The sequence below is a fragment of the Humulus lupulus genome, chromosome X, assembly GCF_963169125.1.
Source record: "Humulus lupulus chromosome X, drHumLupu1.1, whole genome shotgun sequence".
Taxonomy (NCBI): domain Eukaryota; kingdom Viridiplantae; phylum Streptophyta; class Magnoliopsida; order Rosales; family Cannabaceae; genus Humulus; species Humulus lupulus.
The window spans coordinates 188930602-188948187 of NC_084802.1; the positions used below are offsets into that span (position 1 = coordinate 188930602).

Sequence of the window (17586 nt, forward strand, 5' to 3'; positions counted from 1 at the left end):
GAGGGGGTAATCAGGCCAGGATATCCTGGATTTGTCGACTAGCAGTGGCCAACTGGCTCCTCAGCTGAGCGTTCTCCATCTCCACCGCAGTATAATAACACGGGTTCGGATTAGGTGGCCGGGGCGCCGAACTACCAGTATCGTCTTGGTGCGCTGGCTGCTTTGCTGGCCGCTGCTGGACTTCAGGAATTTGTTCATCAGGGATGGCGATATGATGAGCCTCCTGCCCATCATGTTGTTCTGTCTCGTTGCCATGCCTGGATCGAGTAGTCACCATAGTTGGATGTTTGTGGCAGCACTAATCAAACTTGCTCTCAATGAAAGCACCAAACTGTTGACGCGGTTCTTCACCAATAGGTAATTAAGAGAAGAAGAGAAAGGGATTAGTGCTGAATATAGAACCGTCGCAGATATAAAATCTTAGAGAATGAACTAGGTGACTCAAGGCACGTTTTTAAGTGGTTCAAAGGTTAAAATCCTTCTACTCCACTAGTCAATATTATTGATATACTCTGGGTATCTGGTTACAAAGCATATATCTATTCAGAGACTATTTTTCCCAACCCTTATCAACTCCCAGGTTCTCCATATTTATAGGAGAAGGCACCCGGAAGTTGGTAAGGAGGTCATCCCGTGACCTTATTATTTGTCATATCAACTCTGTGACATTCATGATTAATTCCTAAACCTGACACATAAGTATGGTCAAATTGATAGGTAAGAAGATATTGGGCCGCACAGCCCAACTTAGCCGTGGGTTTCAGAACATGCACGTTCCTGCTGCGTGTCTGAGAAGTCAGGGAGATATCGGACACGTGATGTCAGATATATGCACGTTTATCTTGCGTGTGTTGACTTTACAGAGGATCAGAGCTCCGTATATAGCTTGTACCACGAGCTGCTCCCCTGACCCGACCTTCGGCCCTCAGGTTCTTTCCCCCAGTCCTGGGCAACCTTGGCGTGTCCTTAGGGATTGCTCGAGCTAAGAAGGTACGACCTCGAAGCGGGAGCTCCAGTCTTGGGGATGTTCATGGACTAATTGTGATTAGTCAGTAACTCGGCCTGCTAATCAGCCCGTGGGAAAATCAGGGCGTACAAACATTATATTTAAAATATAACATTTTCCCACTTGATTAAATAATAACTCACTCTTATATAAGTCATTGCATTGGTGCATATAGTAAAGTGTTTTTCAACTTGAACTTTACTATAGTGTAATTATCACAAAATTTGTTGAAAATTTGATTGCACTAGGCATTGAATCATCTTTCCATGAGAACAAATCAATGATAACACACACACGTTTGACATATTCACTTGAGACCTCTATGTCTCGCTTTGCACCGTTAATGCCCATGTGCACTTTCCATTCACAGACATTCTTGAGAATACTCTCAATTCTCATGAGAGGCAACACCACCCCTAGGTCCAATATAGGTAGAACTCTTACAGTAATTTGTTACCAAAAATACTTGTCTTCACAAGACTGAATTCTATTAAAATAACCTCTCGGTTTTAACCCTCAATTTGGTAACTCACAAGTACTCAACATCTCAGATGAGACTGTTTTTAAGTACAACTAATATTCACTTGATTGACTTTTTATTACGTATTGAACCTAACACTAGTTAAGTAACTAGTGTAAAGATAGGATACCATCAATCGTGAATCTTTTTAGGGAGTTTAAGTCTCATCCCTCGAGATGATGTAGCCACTAAATCTCTCGTTGGTGGCTTAGTGAAAGGATCTGCCAAGTTTTCACTTGTTCTCACATAGGATATTGAGATGACTCTTTTTTTAATCAATTCTCTTACATATCTGTGTCTTAGACTAATGTATCTAGACTTCCCATTATACCCTCTGTTGTATGCTCTAGACAATGTTGCTTGGATATCACAATGTTGCTTGGATATCACAATGTATCGATATGGTGGATACATTCTCTTTGATTAAGGGTATCTTCATCAAAAGTGTAATGCTCTAAACTCTAGGGACCGTTACGGTGTGCATGTTAAACAGTGCTAAACTCGCTAATCGAGTTATTTGGCCATAATCGTGTAACTAAGTATGATTAGCAATTTAGGGTTAAAAATTTTGGTTAAGATACAACGTTTCATTAGAACATTTACTTTATACATTGGGAACCCAAAAATATCATTTAAAGGTTTATTACAATAAAATATTTACAATCAGCTGACCTTAGCGGCAAAATAGGGTTTAACCCTAGTTCCTCTTTAAACCCTCGGCCGTGGCGGTCGAGCAGCCGCATATGTACACATCGTCACCTAAGCTCTCCAACTCAAGGATGGTCCAGCTTTCTTTTGCCTTTACCTGCACCACAAAGCACCCGTGAGCCGAAGCCCAGCAAGAAAACTCAATATTCTCATGAACAAGTAATAACATGTTACTAAGTCATAATAGGCATGCCTAGCAGTAATAACTCTACTCATGCATGCAAGCAGGTACAAATAAATGCTTGTGAAGTCCTCCGCTCTGAGTAGATGACTAATAAGTCTCTCTGAGGTAGATGACTAATAAGTCATTCTTTGAACAGTCAACTAATAAGTCACTCTCTGTAAATAGATGACTGATAAGTCAGTCCCAGTCAGATGACTGATAAGTCTATCTCGGTCAGATGACTGATAAGTCTATCCCGGTCAGATGACTAATAAGTCTATCTCAGTCAGATTACTGATAAGTCCATCTCGGTCAGATGACTGATAAGTCTATCTCAATCAGATGACAAATAAGTCTATCTCGGTCAAATGACTGATAAGTCCATCTCGGAGGTCCCATACCCTCCTAGCCATGTGACGTGTAGGTCGCCTTAGCCTTTCTGGCTCTGGCTCTAAATAACTAGCCATTAGACTAGACAAGCGCTTTTAGTTTTCATTGAACTTAAGGTCGGTCCGGCATTAATGCTCATAGTGAGTCATTCAATGCAGATGTCAATTAGATCTAATCTTTCATCGGCTCTGCGTTCATGACGCTTATGCCGCTCCTGACTCTTAGGTCAGTAACATACGACCAATGCTCAAAACTACTGTCGAACTTGACTAGTAAGCCATAGCTTCACAACTAGTTTGACACCATTACCGATTCTGACTTGGAACTCAATGCCATTCACAGGTAAGCAAGATTTGCTAAGCATTTAATATGCAATCCATGTCCACATTTAAACACTTTAACATGCCTCAATAATAACCATGCATGTCTCATATGGGGTGCAGTTTTCTTACCTTTGGTTCGAGCGAGAAATAACAAATGAACGACCCTTGAGAACGATCGATCCTTTGATCCTTTAATATTCATCTAGTCATAACCAAATATGGAATCACATCAATAAAATAAATCATAAAAAAAGGTTTATAATCTAAAACCTCACTCCCAGGACCAATCTCGTGCTCTCAGAACTCCCAAACCACCGAAACTGGGTAGTGGAACCATTCCCCGAGCCCCTAATGTCATCCCAAAACTTAAAAATAGGTTCGCTGGAAAATGAACTAGCGATGGGGCGCTGCCCAAGTTAGAGAGAACCCCCAGTTCCTGCACTGCCTAGCGTTGGGGCGCCACTGACAGACCAGAAAAACTCTGGTCTTCTCCCCTGTGATTTCCCCTGAAAACCAAGCTTCAAAACCAACCCCAAACATTATCCAAACCTATAATTTAACCCCAAAACTTCATCCATACCTCAACCTCATCAAAACTCAAGCAAACTTCTCCAAAAACCTCATTGAATCCCCAACTATCCACTTCAAAATTCGCAGCTGAAACTAATAGAAAAACAGGGTATAAACCAAAGATTTTCATGGCTGAATTTCTTACCTCAAGCTTGATTTAGATCCTCTTCAATGGTTGAACCAAGTTCCTAAGCCCTCAAGCCTTGCTCTCCTAGCTTGGATCCTCAAAGGGAGTTTAAAAAAAACAAAGGAAGAAGAAGAAGGATGATGATCGAGAAGAGAGAGAGAGAGAGAGGATGATAATGATGCTCTATTTCTAAGGTTACCTTCAGCTGAGGGGAAAGGTGACTAAGTCACTGATTTTGGTCCAAAATGACCATTATGCCCCTAGGATCAAAACACTATTCCAAAACCCACTAAGGGCAAAATAGTCCTTTCACCATTTATCCCGCTAATCATAATTAACGTCCTCCAATTCCATTATTCCCAATATTCTCAAATACGAATAACTTATATCCCATTACCCTTTAATTCCCGGTAATGTTCTAATCCTCAAATTACCTCGAGACTCACCCCGAGCCTCAAAACTAACCCCGTTATGACTAGACCGATAACTGGCATTCAAAGATCGTCTCATGCCGAATGGCTCGAAAAAATCCACATATAATGTGGTATTATTTTTAATTCACTCACATGCATAAAAATACACAATCATGCCCTCAACAGGCCAAATTACCAAAATGCCCTTATAGTAAAATGTGGACTCATATGCATGCATTTACCATCATATAATAATATAATTCACATAAACATGCATATAATCATTTAATAATATTATAAATCAATTATGGCCCTTCTGGCCTCCTAATCAAGGTCCTAAACCCTATTAGGAAATTTGGGGCATTACAAAAAGATCCATACTTTCAAGCTCACCCCATCACAGTACTAACCAACCAGCCCCTACGGCAAGTTCTGCAGAAGCTAGAAGCCGCTGGTCGATTATTGAAATGGGCAGTTGAACTTGGGCAGTTTGAAATTTCTTACTTACCACGAGTAGCAGTAAAAGGGCAAGCTCTGGCCAACTTTTTCGCAGAGCTCACTGGGCTTCCAGACAGTGAACAGATAGAAGAGCCTAAGCCTCAAAGCCAAACTCCCTCTTGGAAGTTATTTACAGAGGACTCTTCTAACGAACATCATGCTGGAGCCGGAGTGATTTTGGCAATGCCTGAAGGACATCTATTCCACTGCGCAATCAAATTCGACTTCACAACGTCTAATAACGAAGCTGAGTATGAAGCGCTGCTCACAGGTTTACGATTAGCCAGGGGCATGAATATAAAGTCACTTGAAATCTATGGTGACTCCCAGTTGGTGGTTAATCAGATTACTGGTGAATATCAAGCCAGGGGTCTGAAGATGGTTGCTTACTTGAACAAAGTAAAGGATTTGTTGCCGCAGTTTGAGAGATATACACTCCAGCAAGTACATCGCGACCAGAACTCAAACGCTGATGCGTTGGCCAAATTAGCAAGTGCAAAGGATGCTGACACACTGAATATAATGCCTATTGAACTACTGTCCGCACCAAGCATCAGAGCAGAAGAAACCTCTCTGGTAATTCAGGCAGCAGATACGTGGATGGCACCTTTCATTGAGTACTTGGCGCATAAGGTGTTGCCGACAGACAGGAACAAAGCAAGGACCCTTCAGAGGCAGGCTACTTGGTTTATCCCAGTCGACAGAATTCCATACCGAAGGGGGTACTCAATGCCACTTCTAAGATGCGTCTCAAAAGAAAAGGCCAAAGAATTAATGCGAGAACTCCATGAAGGTTTCTGTGGAGATCACACTGGGGGGCAGAGTTTATCAAAAAAGATCCTAAGGCAAGGATACTTCTGGCCAACAATGAATGAAGGCTTTGTGGATTTTTTTCGAAAATGTGACAAGTGTCAGAGATTCCCCAATGTACCACGAGCAGTCCCCAACGAACTAAAGCAGATGCAAAGTCCGTGGCCATTCGCAGTATGAGGGATAGACTTAACTGGGTCTTTACCCACAGGAAAAGGCGGCGTCAAATATGTCGTGGTGGCTGTTGATTACATCACGAAGTGGGCCAAAGCTGAGCTACTGGCAACCATAACGACCAAGAAAGTGCTGGATTTTGTGGTAAAAACATAGTGTGTCGCTATGGATTGCCAAGAAAAATTGTCTCAGACAATGGCACGCAGTTTGATAGTGATCTGCTCACAAATTTTTGCGAAAGGCATGGTATTATCAAAAGCTTTTCTTCAGTAGCTCATCTGCAGGCAAACGATCAAGTTGAGGCTGTCAACAAGACACTAAAGGATACTCTGAAGAAAAGTCTTGAAGAAGCAAAGGGGGCATGGCCAGAGCAGTTTCCTGAAGTCCACTGGTTGTATAGAACGTAGCATCGAACAACAACAGCTCATACTCTATTTTCCTTGGCTTATGGATATGAGGCTATGTTGCCTGTTGAATTAGATCCGCCATCACATCGACGAATGGCATACGATCAAGACACTAATAGCCAGTTATTAATGGAATCTTTGGATTTGGTCGATGAAAGGCGCGAGCAAGCCCAACTCCGAGTAGCAGCTTACTAGCAAAAGGTCACCCGATAATTCAACTTTAAAGTACGTGAAAGAAAATTTAGTGTGGGAGATCTGGTACTAAGAAGAGTTTTCCTTAACACCCGCGATCAAGCTGCTGAAGTACTTGGACCTAACTAGGAAGGACCATATCAAATCGAAGAAGTCCTCCATCCAGGTACTTATAAATTTGCTCGCTTAAATAGAGATCTCATTCCTCGCTATTGGAATGGGGAACACCCTGCGCAAGTACTATCAATAAACAATTCTTCTTAAATAATTGGCTTGTATTAAATTTATTGTTTACAAGTTTATGTACAAGGGTTAGTCAACCATGTGACTGATTGCTTATAAGTGTAAGATCATATTTTGATCACTCGTACAAACACGATTGTCCATTTATTATGAGAAATAAAAGGGATTGTGCGCAGCCAGTCGATCTTGCCAATTATTGTATTTTTTACAAGTATTTGCTCATTACGTGTGTTGTTTTGCTATATAATCATTTTAAATCTCTATTACGAGCAATAATGTTCGAACAGATCTTGGTCAAGGAAAGTGACCGAGGACCTAAAGCTCCTCAATCACTTGGGGGGCATATAAGGTATCTAGTAAGCAAAGCATGTCGATAGTTATATGTAAACACACGAGCAAAATAAGTGAAAGCATGCTACAATACTTAGAGTATTTTTCAAAATTTTGTTAAATCAAACCAAAGTGTTATGCTAAGTTCGATCATGCGAACATATGTTATAATAAAATAAAAATATTATAATGTCAAAAGAGAAATCTTTTACACCAGAGCAGTTACTGCTCAGATGTAATTGTATGTTAAAAGGAAAAGCTGCCCATGCAGCAATAAAAATATAAATTGTCTCTATACTATGAACCGAGGTCCATGTGTCCTAAATTACAAAGTTAGATAAAAATCGCAAAAATTATGAAACAGGAGGGTCTTAAGGAGTCTGCTGGTCGATGGAGGCCCCAATTTCCTCTTCTACGCCATCAATGCCCGTAGCCAAGGAGATTTCGGGGGAGGCTGAGATTTTTTCTCTCTCCTCTTGTTCAAGGCGAGCAAGGCACCAGTTTAATTCAGATTTCCTCATGCGTTCTGAGAGATAGTTGAACTCTGCCTCGCGGTTATGCTTCCAGAATGCGGAGAAGCAGTTGAAGGTGGCACCCTTATACCTCTCCAAGTTGCTGGCATTGGTCTCCTCGAGCTCTTTGATGCGCTCCTCCAACCCATCAGTCACCTTTCTGCTAATGATCAAATCATCTTGAAGCTTAAAGGCTTCCTTGAGATTAAGCAAAGAAGCCTCCTTGTACTTCTCTTTAGTTTCGATGGCTTTGATTAAAGTAGCATGATGTTGTTTCAGCTCTTCGGCCAGCTTAGCCTTCTATTCGAGCAGCTCAGCATTTTTCTTCTTGGCTGCCTCGAGCTGCTCGGTGTATTTCGCTTCAACCATCTTAAGCTCCTCAGCGTATCTGGCCTCGGATGCTTTAAGTTCCTCAGCGTGTCTGTCCTCGGATGCCTTAAGCTGTTCGCCAAGTTTCTTCTCATATTGAGCAGTCAGGGCTCCCGAGTGACGCCAATTGGCGGTCATAGTTAGCATTCCTTGCGATCAGAGAAAAAGATAAACTGATGGTGGGAAATGGCAACTTACGCTGGCTATTTCATTCAGCGCGCAATTAATTATCTGGTCGACCTCCATGGAGTTGGTACCGATGATGGCCTCTCAGCTGTGTCGATGCCTCGATAGTTTAGTCATCCTTTCCTTGGCCAAGCTAAGCACGATTCTCGTCAAGGCATCTCCTGTTTGATCAGGAGGTGTCTGGTCGGCTGGTGCTGGAGGAGGTGTCTGATCGGCAGGTATTGGAGGAGGGGTCTGATCGACGGGGGCTGGGGGAGACGTCTGGTCGAGGGGAGCCAGAGGAGGTGTGGTTACCCAAGAAGGAACTGGCACTGGAGGATCCCCGGTCTGAGCTTTTTTCGTCGGAGGGTTCTTACTGCTTTCACCTCGGTGTGGCCTACTCCATTTTTTCTTGCTCGAAGGAGCAGCGGGTACAGGTTCACTGTAAAGCTCGAACAGATCTTCAGTTGACATGGTTGCAAAATAGAAGTGAACAGTCAGGTAATATAGATGAAGGTATCTACTAAATCAAGAAAATAAGATCAAGGAAATTATAAGTAAAATACCCGAGCTACAACTACTGGTCGCTACACTATTTATTGTACTACTGCTACACTCACTCACTGCCTTAAAGAAATTTGAATTTAAATTAGGCGTGTATTTAAAGTTGTCGTCCCCGTCAAATAAATGACAGGGAATGGGCAAATCGTCTAAGAGTGAGAATTTAGTACCGTTCTCATCTGAAGATTCAAGAATGAGTTCGAGGTCCTCAGAAACCTTTTGTTTGCCCTTTCCTAAAGGAGCAGGGGCAGCAGCTGCTCGAGGGGTGCTGGAGGGTTCCCTGATAGTCACTCCCGCTGTCCTCCTCCTCTTCGGAGGTTGTGACACATCGTGGTTCTGTTCGGGAGCTTCTCCACCGATAACACTCCCCGCAGTTGTTTCCCTCACATCCTGGGGAGGGGCCAGAAGGCCAACTAGCCTTAGATTATTCTCCGTGACCAAATCTTTGACGCTTTTTTCTATGTCGGTCATGTTGGCCAGGGAAGCTGCTCGTATCTCCATTTCTGGAGTGGGAGCTGGTCGGCGCCACGGACTTGAAGAATACCAAAGTTCTAAGGAACATGCGGAAAAGTTAAAGGAAATTAAACGACCAGTGAATAACATAATTTACCTCCTTCGGTGAAGGCCATATTGTTGGCGACCAGGTCTAGTGTTAAAAAGTACTCCTAGAAGTACTTCCCCACATTGGACTTGTGGGTGATATCACTTAGGAAAATGCGAGTAGATTCCTGGTGGTAAAAGTGGAAGAACCACGTGTTGTTGTGATTGGGGTTGGACTTGAGATCAAATAAGTAATTGGCCTCGTGTGGCGTAGGAACGGGCCATTTTTTATGGCTGTACATGATATAGACAGTAGAGAGCACTCTATATCCATTTGGTGTGATTTGGAAGGGGGCGACTTCGAAGTAGTTGGCCACCCCCTGGAAAAATGGATGAAGATGCAAGGTTGCCCCTGCCTCAATATGATATCTCGACCAGGCGCTGAAGGCGCCCCCAAGCAGGTTTGCTTGCTGGTCGATGGTAGGCTTGATTAGGGTTATCCCAGGAAGTCCATACTTCTTGAGATAATTCCCTACCATCCTAGCTGTGATGTTGCTAGGAGGTACCACGTACCATTCGACTTCTGGTCGAAGGACATCCCGAGGTTGGGCCTTTGTTTGGATTTCTGGCTGAGGAGTGTTTTCGGCTTGTGTGCTAGTCAAAGGATTTTCAGCCCGAGGAGGAGGCTATTTGGCAGGAGGAGAGGTTGTTTTTCTTTTCTTTTGAGCAGTGGATTTTACTCGACCCATGTTCAATGGACTGGTTGAAGGTCTATTAGAAGGGTTATGAGAAAAAGGAATCTCCGGGATTAGTAATGACGGTTGTTCCTGACCTTCGAACAACTGGGCGAGCAAGTCATCGTCGATTGGCCTCTCACCTCCCCATGGGTCGTGCATGAAAATCTGCGAACAGAGAAGGGGAGATGAGACTTTACGGCCAATAGACCAAGAAAGTGGAAAATTTGGAATAACGTTGCTCGTGTATAAAAGTTAAGCTTTTACACGACCAGCAACATTCTAACAAAAACACTAAATTCTATGCGAACAGTTTCGAAAATGGATTAAAAAACAGACGTGAAAAGTTTGCGAATAATTTGGAAAACTTTACGACTTTGAAAGGGCGGGAAAAACCCAATTTTTTCTACATGCCTAAAAATCAAATTTTTACTTCGATTTTACGCCCTAAATCAATAATCCTAACTCCCAAGCTGATTCCTAAGCCTCATATTGTGTTTTTTCCTCATCCTATCGTGCTAATATCTATGTGCCCATTTACCCCAAATCGGTTTTTCAAGAACATTCAGGAATTCTAAGTCCGACACAAACCAGAAATTAAATATTGCATGGCAGTCTGACGACGGAGAAGTTTGAGAAACTTACTTGGATGAAGATTAGTGCAAACTTCCGAGACGACGAATGGCTGGGCAAAAGCTCCATGGATCGTTGGGATCGTTTGGGTCTTCTGGGTTCAAAGGGTTCTATTCTTCAGTGTTCTTGAAAAAGAGATAGAAAGTAAAAGGTGAAAGGTAAATATGAAGGGCTATATATATATTGGTCAAAGCACGGTTACAGAGGTAATCATGTGGGGTGATTTTTCGAGGCATGGGAAAGCGTAATAGCCGTCAAATCACTTTTTGGGAAACTACAAAGACATAATTGGTTGCCTTTTTTCGAGGAGGCATGGACGACTCTGATAGATTTGATAGGGCATACGAAAGGTCGGTTGTCTAAGTTTACTTTATACTGGTTGCAGTAAAATAAACTTTGGGGGGCAAATGTTTACCCAAAAACGACTCCTGATGACGTGGCATGATTAACCTACACGTGACAACTTTAAGTGAATGAATCATGTTCGACCATCGACCAGAAAGTCATTGATTTATCAAGTATCATGCTTAGGTGCGACCAGTCTGGTTGCATACTTTCATTTACTTCCTTTTGGACGTGCAATCTTGTAATATTTGCATTAGTTGTAAATTCTTTTATTACCTAGATACGTGAATCTTAATGATAATTAAGGCCCATCGGCCCATGTACTCTTCTTGAGCCTATAAATAAGAATCAAAGGGCTCAAGGAAGGGACTTTTGAACTTTTGATCTTTGGACTCTGAGAGAAAAATACAGTGTGATTATCCACCGAGGTTGTAAGCTTCCCAAGGCATGTGAAACTTGTGAACCCTAGTTCATTGATCACAATGTTGGAATTCAATATCAATAAGAACACTAAGTGGATGTAGGTCATTACCATCCAATTGGGGTCAAACCACTATAAATCGTTTGTGTTGTTTACTTTTCCATTTGAATTTCTGTTTGTGTTCATCCCTTTTTTTATCGTTTATCTCACTCCGTGTCGTTGACCAATTTGAGGGTCAACATTTATATATTTATATGGGCACTCTTAATAAGTACTACTCATGGATGATTACTTTAATATTAACCATTAGATTAAGATCAATTGTCTATATTTATAGTTGTCAATTAATATTTCTAAAAATAAATTTTGATTTTTTTATATTTTTAGAAAAACTACCTGATTACATGGCGGTTACATATTTATTAAATTAAAAAAAATTTAAAAATCTTATTTAAGCATTATATATGAAAATTCGAAATTAATGTAGAAAAAAAATATTTACCTGTTGGTGACTTGCTATACCAAGCCATTATGTTGTCACATCATCATAATTGTTAGTACTCATCTATGAGTAGTAACCAATTAAAAATCTTCTATATATATTTCATGTTTCTTCTTTCATTTGCTAGGAGACTGTTTTGGATTGGATCTAATTTTTAAATTATAAGCCAGCTGGTACTCAAAAGGGCACTAGATAGGTACCACTACCAGCACAAATCGCCTTATAAATGTACTCCTTTTTTTTTTTTTTTAATCTTATCTGGCTTGATTATTAGACTCAATTCAATAATAATATTGTATACTTATTTCATTTTCATACATATGCATTAATGGGTTAGTTTGTAGACTTTCCTGAAAATTCAATTTGATGGCATTGTACAGTGTAAGTGCTTATAAATAATTCAAATAAAAATATTTTTTCTTCAAGTAACACATATTTTCTTTGGTTTACTAATCAAAATTTGATAAATCACCTATTTTTTAAAATTGCTTCCTTACACGTCACATATTTATTTAAATATACATTTACATTTCCATACTATTTATCAATGGGGAAAAATTACTAATTAAGAAGTTATATATAAATTATGTATAAGTCTTGTTTGGCTAACGCTAAGCTTTTAACTTTAACTTATCAAAAAGTATTTTTTCAAAAAATTAACTTTTGTAACTTCGCCAAAAATAACTTATACAAGCAAAAAGTTATTTTCATTGGCAAACCCAATCACACCCTCCACAACACTTTTAAAACTTAGGGAAATTTGTGGCAAAATTCATTAAGTTGTTCAAAAAAATTGTACATAAATCACTAAATAGTTTTTTTGGTGAGAAAAATAAGGAAGTTGTCTGAAAGATTACACTTAAGTCATTAAGTAGTTTCTTTTGTTTGCAACAAAAGTCAGTAAGTAGTCTAAAATGATGCACTTAATTCACTAAGTAGTTGTTTTTATTACAAAACTCACATTTTACAAAAAAAAATCATCTTAATTTTAATTAATCATAAAATATCTAAAAATATATATTCATAACATCAATATAATAAATGGAATCTCTTTTAAAAATAAAAAAATAATTTTAAAATTTCTAATATAAAAATATTATTCACTATTAGTTAAATTAATTTTTTTAAATAATACAAATTAAATTGAAATAAAACTTAATTTATTTAAAATTAAAAAAAATTTCATGTTATAACTTTTTATTTTTTTATTTTGTAAAATAAATTTCAAATAATTTTTCAATGTTAGAATTATATATTTTATATTTTTATTAATTAATTAAAATTGAGATAAAATTAGTATAAAATATGACTTAAGTGTAATATTTCAAATTACTTACTAACTTTTGCCACCAAAAAATCTATTTAATGGTTTAAGTGCAACCTTTCAACTTACTTATTGACTATTGGTGTCAAAAAAACTTCTTAGTGACTTAAGTACAACTTTTCAGACTACTTAATGATTTTCGCCGCAAATTTCCCTAAAACTTAATACACATAAAAGTACTTTAAAAAACTATGACAGCCACACCTAGAGCTGTAAATGTGGGCTGGCCCGGCACGACCCATATTTTCGTGCCTCTAGAAAATTTGTGTCGTGTTGGGCTTGGCACGTACATAAATGTGGGTCGTGCCGTATCGGCCCTTTTGATTGCATACACACAACCCACTTTTGAAAGTATAAGGCCAACACGGCCCATAGGTACGACCAATTCGTGTCATGCCTCATGCCGGACCCAAGGTTGAGCCGGTCCATTTATTTGGGCTCAAATTAGGGCTCACTTTCAAGCCGATATTATTATTGCTAAAATATTGAGGGTGGAGATTTGAACCCTCTATCTTCTTTTTAAAAATTAATGAACTAATCACTAAGCTAAATATATTTCTTAGTTGATATTATAGTTTTAGTTATTTTTATATATTTTTCAACCATACTTTACACATAATTATATTAAAAATATTCATTAATTATTAGAATTTGAATACTTACTAATAAATGCTCAAATTTTTAACTTACAAATCATAAAACATATAAATAAAGTTCTAATTATAAAATTATATAAAAAATTATGATTATCTAATTTGCATATAATTGACAAATAAAAATTTATTAGTATTGTTAACGTTAAAATATTGGACTTTTTACTGTGTCGTGCATTGAGGCTAGTCTGTTTGTGTTTTTCGTGACATGTCTTTAAGCTTGTTGTGTCGTGCTTAGGCCCATGTCATACCATGCAGTGTTGTGTTAATTTCAATATTGTGTCGTGCTCGTGTCTTTTGGGCTCGTGCTGATTTCGTAACGTGTCAAAAAGTCTGACAAGTATTTACAATTCACTCATAATTAATGTGTCAATACCAACATATATTAACCCTCTTATTACCTGGCTTTTGAGCGTAACTTATTCCAAAATTATGAGTTTTTAAAGATTTATTAACTACTATTATTTACTGTAGCTTCTGGCCAAAGTAATAATTAATTAAGGATGCTGCTGCTGCCTATTTTATTATCATTTATAGTATTCAAATACGATGGGGGTTAAATCGAGATCTAGCTAGCTTCCTCTTCTACCTATACTAGATTATCTTGTAAACCCTTAATTTATTCAATTACTACTATTTTAAGAAGATCATTATGCTGCTAATTATATGATTTTATTTATTTGTTGAGGTTACTTAATGTTTCACCTAATACGGTTAGGTAGGTATATGTAATTCTCATCCACATTAATTACACATACATGTTCAAGTTAATTAATTCCAATATATATTGCGCAATAATTACGGTATTTCTCACTTTATGTATATTTCGATTATTTATTCTTTATATAATTTAATGTTAGACAGGTTACAAAGCGGACTAATAATATGGTATATATTTTTGGAGGATTATACTAGGGCTGAATATGAGTTGGTTTTGACATTTTTTTTATAGTATTAAATCTAGAATTCGATTTTCGGTCCGAATTTGTGCAATCAAAAAACCGACCGACCAAACCAGTTAAAGAGAAAAAAATGACTATTTTGGACAACCGACCAAATTGAATTTTTTTTAGAAAATTTTAGTTAAAAAATACTAAAAATTTTAGATTGTTGGAATTCATTTTTGTGTGTTTTTAAAACATAAATACATAGAACATAATTACATTCACAAATTTAAAAATTTGAAACATAATTAAAAGTCTATAAGCATAACATAACCTCAAATCACAACACATCATCAAAAGTCCAATACTCCAATGTCTATTGTCCAACTCCAATCCAAGATACAACACAATTAAAACCAGAAGCCAACACATTTAAAACCAAAAGCCTACAACCACAAATCTCAACACGTGGTTAAAGTTTAAACTTAAAGTCCATAGTCCATTACAACACAAATAAAATCTAAGTCTAGCCAACTACAACAACACAAATCAAGTTCAAAAGAGTAGATAGAAAACAAAGTTCAATCCATTTTTAATTAAATCATTTTTAATTTTATAACTTCATTTTTATTTAATAATATAATATATATTATATACAAATTAAAAAAAGTATAAGGCATAGGCCTTAATTGGTCGGTGTCGGTTATTTTGGTCGGTTTTGCGTATAAAAAAAAACTGACCATCTAATGGCGGTTTTAACCGTTGTCGGTTTTTTCGGTGTTCGATTTCAACGGTTTCGGTTTTATCGGTTTTCGGTCAGTCGGTTTGTTTGGGTTTTTGGATTTTTTGCTCAGCCCTAGATTATATGGGGCTCTTTTGTATTTCTGACCCATGAATAATTTTCGGCGCGATTTTTTTATGACCATATATATTATAGTTATTTAGAGTATTCTGCAAATTTTTAGAAAATTCTGAATAATTTACAATGTCGAAAAATAGGTTCAAACATGTTGTTTTCCACATGCATAAAAAAATTAGTCACGCGTGCAACAACGTGTTTTTAAGCTAGTTTTCGGCACTATAAATTATTTAGAATTTTCTGAAAATTTGTAGAATGCTTTAAATAACTACAATATATACGGTTATAAAAAAAATTGTGCCAAAAACTGTTCACAAATTAAGAACACAAAAGAACTCTATCGATAGGACTTTTTTTAAAGCCCCTGCTATAATAATCTCATATATATATATATAAATTTTTTGAAACTTTGCGTAAGCGTGTCTCAACTCGATCATCTAGTACTTTCACATAAACTTTTCCTTAATTTTTAAGATTTAAACATATTATTTTGTTGTAATTAATAATGGGTTAGTTACAATATCTTAATTAATTGACTTTCAATATTATGATATGTTAAAATCACACCCACACAAAATGAAACGTTAAGTACTTACATTATACTTAGCAATATTATAAATTACGATACACATGTTAATTGAATAGTACTATGATCAAAGCATTCAATGAAGAATTATTTCTTGCCTAACTATAAAAAAATATGAATTAATAAAGCCTCTCTAAAAGAAAAAGAAAAAAAAAACATATAAATTATTTAATAAGTGGGTGAAAATACCCCAAAATTTAACAACTATATCTACCATTGAACTTTGAAGTCTCTCGATCAGTTTATCAATAATATAGAAAACTATAATAAGAGGGTCTATAAAGTAAACTATTATAGGTTCTTTTTTATTATATAATACGAATTAAATAATAATTGTACCCTCCATTTATTTATTTAATTATATTACGACCTTTTAAAAATTGGAGAAATAAAGAAGGTAAATACTTAGTTGAAGTCCTTGTTTTGAAGTCCTTGTAGTACAAGGGAAGACTACGAAAGTCAAAGTAAATGGTGAACAAGGAAAGTTGGTTGACCCATAATTTGTTAGGACTTGAAGACTCAAATGATAGCAGACGCGCGCAAATCACACAAACCAAAACACATTATATATCTATAAATATATATTATTCTTGCTTTTTTTTCTTCTTCTTTTGAAATGGAATATTATACTTTCTAAGCTAATAGTAGGATGTATCAAAATGCACACTTGTTAATATTTATACAACTAAATGTTTGGATTTGGATTTCATAGTTTAGAAAGACAAAAAAAAATTAAAAGAATTTCATTTTCTCTTTAAACAAAAGCTTGAGAAATTCTTCATTATAAAATATAAAATTTGAATGCAGTATAATTTTATAATATTTCGAATAATTATAAATATATTTAAAAAGAAAAAATATTAAAAAAAGTCTTATAAAATTTTAGAAATTATTTTTCTTAGTAAAATTATTACGCAGAGAAAGAAACTGAAATTTGTATATATTGATATGATGAAGGGTGGCAAATATATAGGCAAATGGGTCAGAGGTAAAAACAATAAAAGAAAAATAAAGTCAGAAACAACCTAACTGAGTTGATAAAAATACTCTATATCGATAACTAAATTAGCTAAAAGGAAAAAGTAATTCTAACTAACTCTAATGCTCCCTCTTCACGATGGATTGTGGATATCACACATAGTCATCTTAGAAATTAGAGAGGAGAGAGTAGTGGATGGAAGAACTTTGATGAAGACATCTGCTAGCTAAACCTTGCTGCTGGCTAGAATGAAACGAATGTGAGCATATTTGATTTTATCTCTTAAAAAAATGGCAATCTAGTTCGATGTGTTTGGTGCGCTTGTGGAATGTAGGTTTGTTGGCAATGTGTATTGCTGATTTATTGTCACAGTAGATGAATGATGGTGAGTGTTGTGGTATTTGAAGATCATGAAAAAGGTATTGGAGCCATGTTAACTCACTTGTTGCAGCTGCTAGTGTTAGGATTAATGCCCTAAAAACATGTAAAGATATTTTATTGAATTAAATAATGTTGTACCCCAAAATAAATACGAACTGAATCACTTAGCTCGGGGTACAGCCGGCATGTAAGTGAATGGAGAAAGCAAATAGGTAAAACATCTATGTAATGTCCCGAATTTGCTATTAAAGCTGAGTGCCTTGA

The 17586-nt window shown here is 37.0% G+C and overlaps 1 protein-coding gene across 1 annotated transcript; it reads right to left on the reverse strand.

The window, feature by feature from the left end:
- Positions 1 to 8025: 8025 nt before the first annotated feature.
- On the reverse strand, positions 8026 to 8982 carry LOC133806524 (proline-rich receptor-like protein kinase PERK8). The gene is made up of 2 exons (XM_062244615.1): positions 8652 to 8982; positions 8026 to 8381 (listed from the first exon to the last, which is right to left on the reverse strand). The coding sequence occupies exons 1-2, from the start codon at positions 8980 to 8982 to the stop codon at positions 8026 to 8028; spliced, it is 687 nt and encodes a 228-aa protein (XP_062100599.1).
- Between the last annotated feature and the right edge of the window lie 8604 nt (positions 8983 to 17586).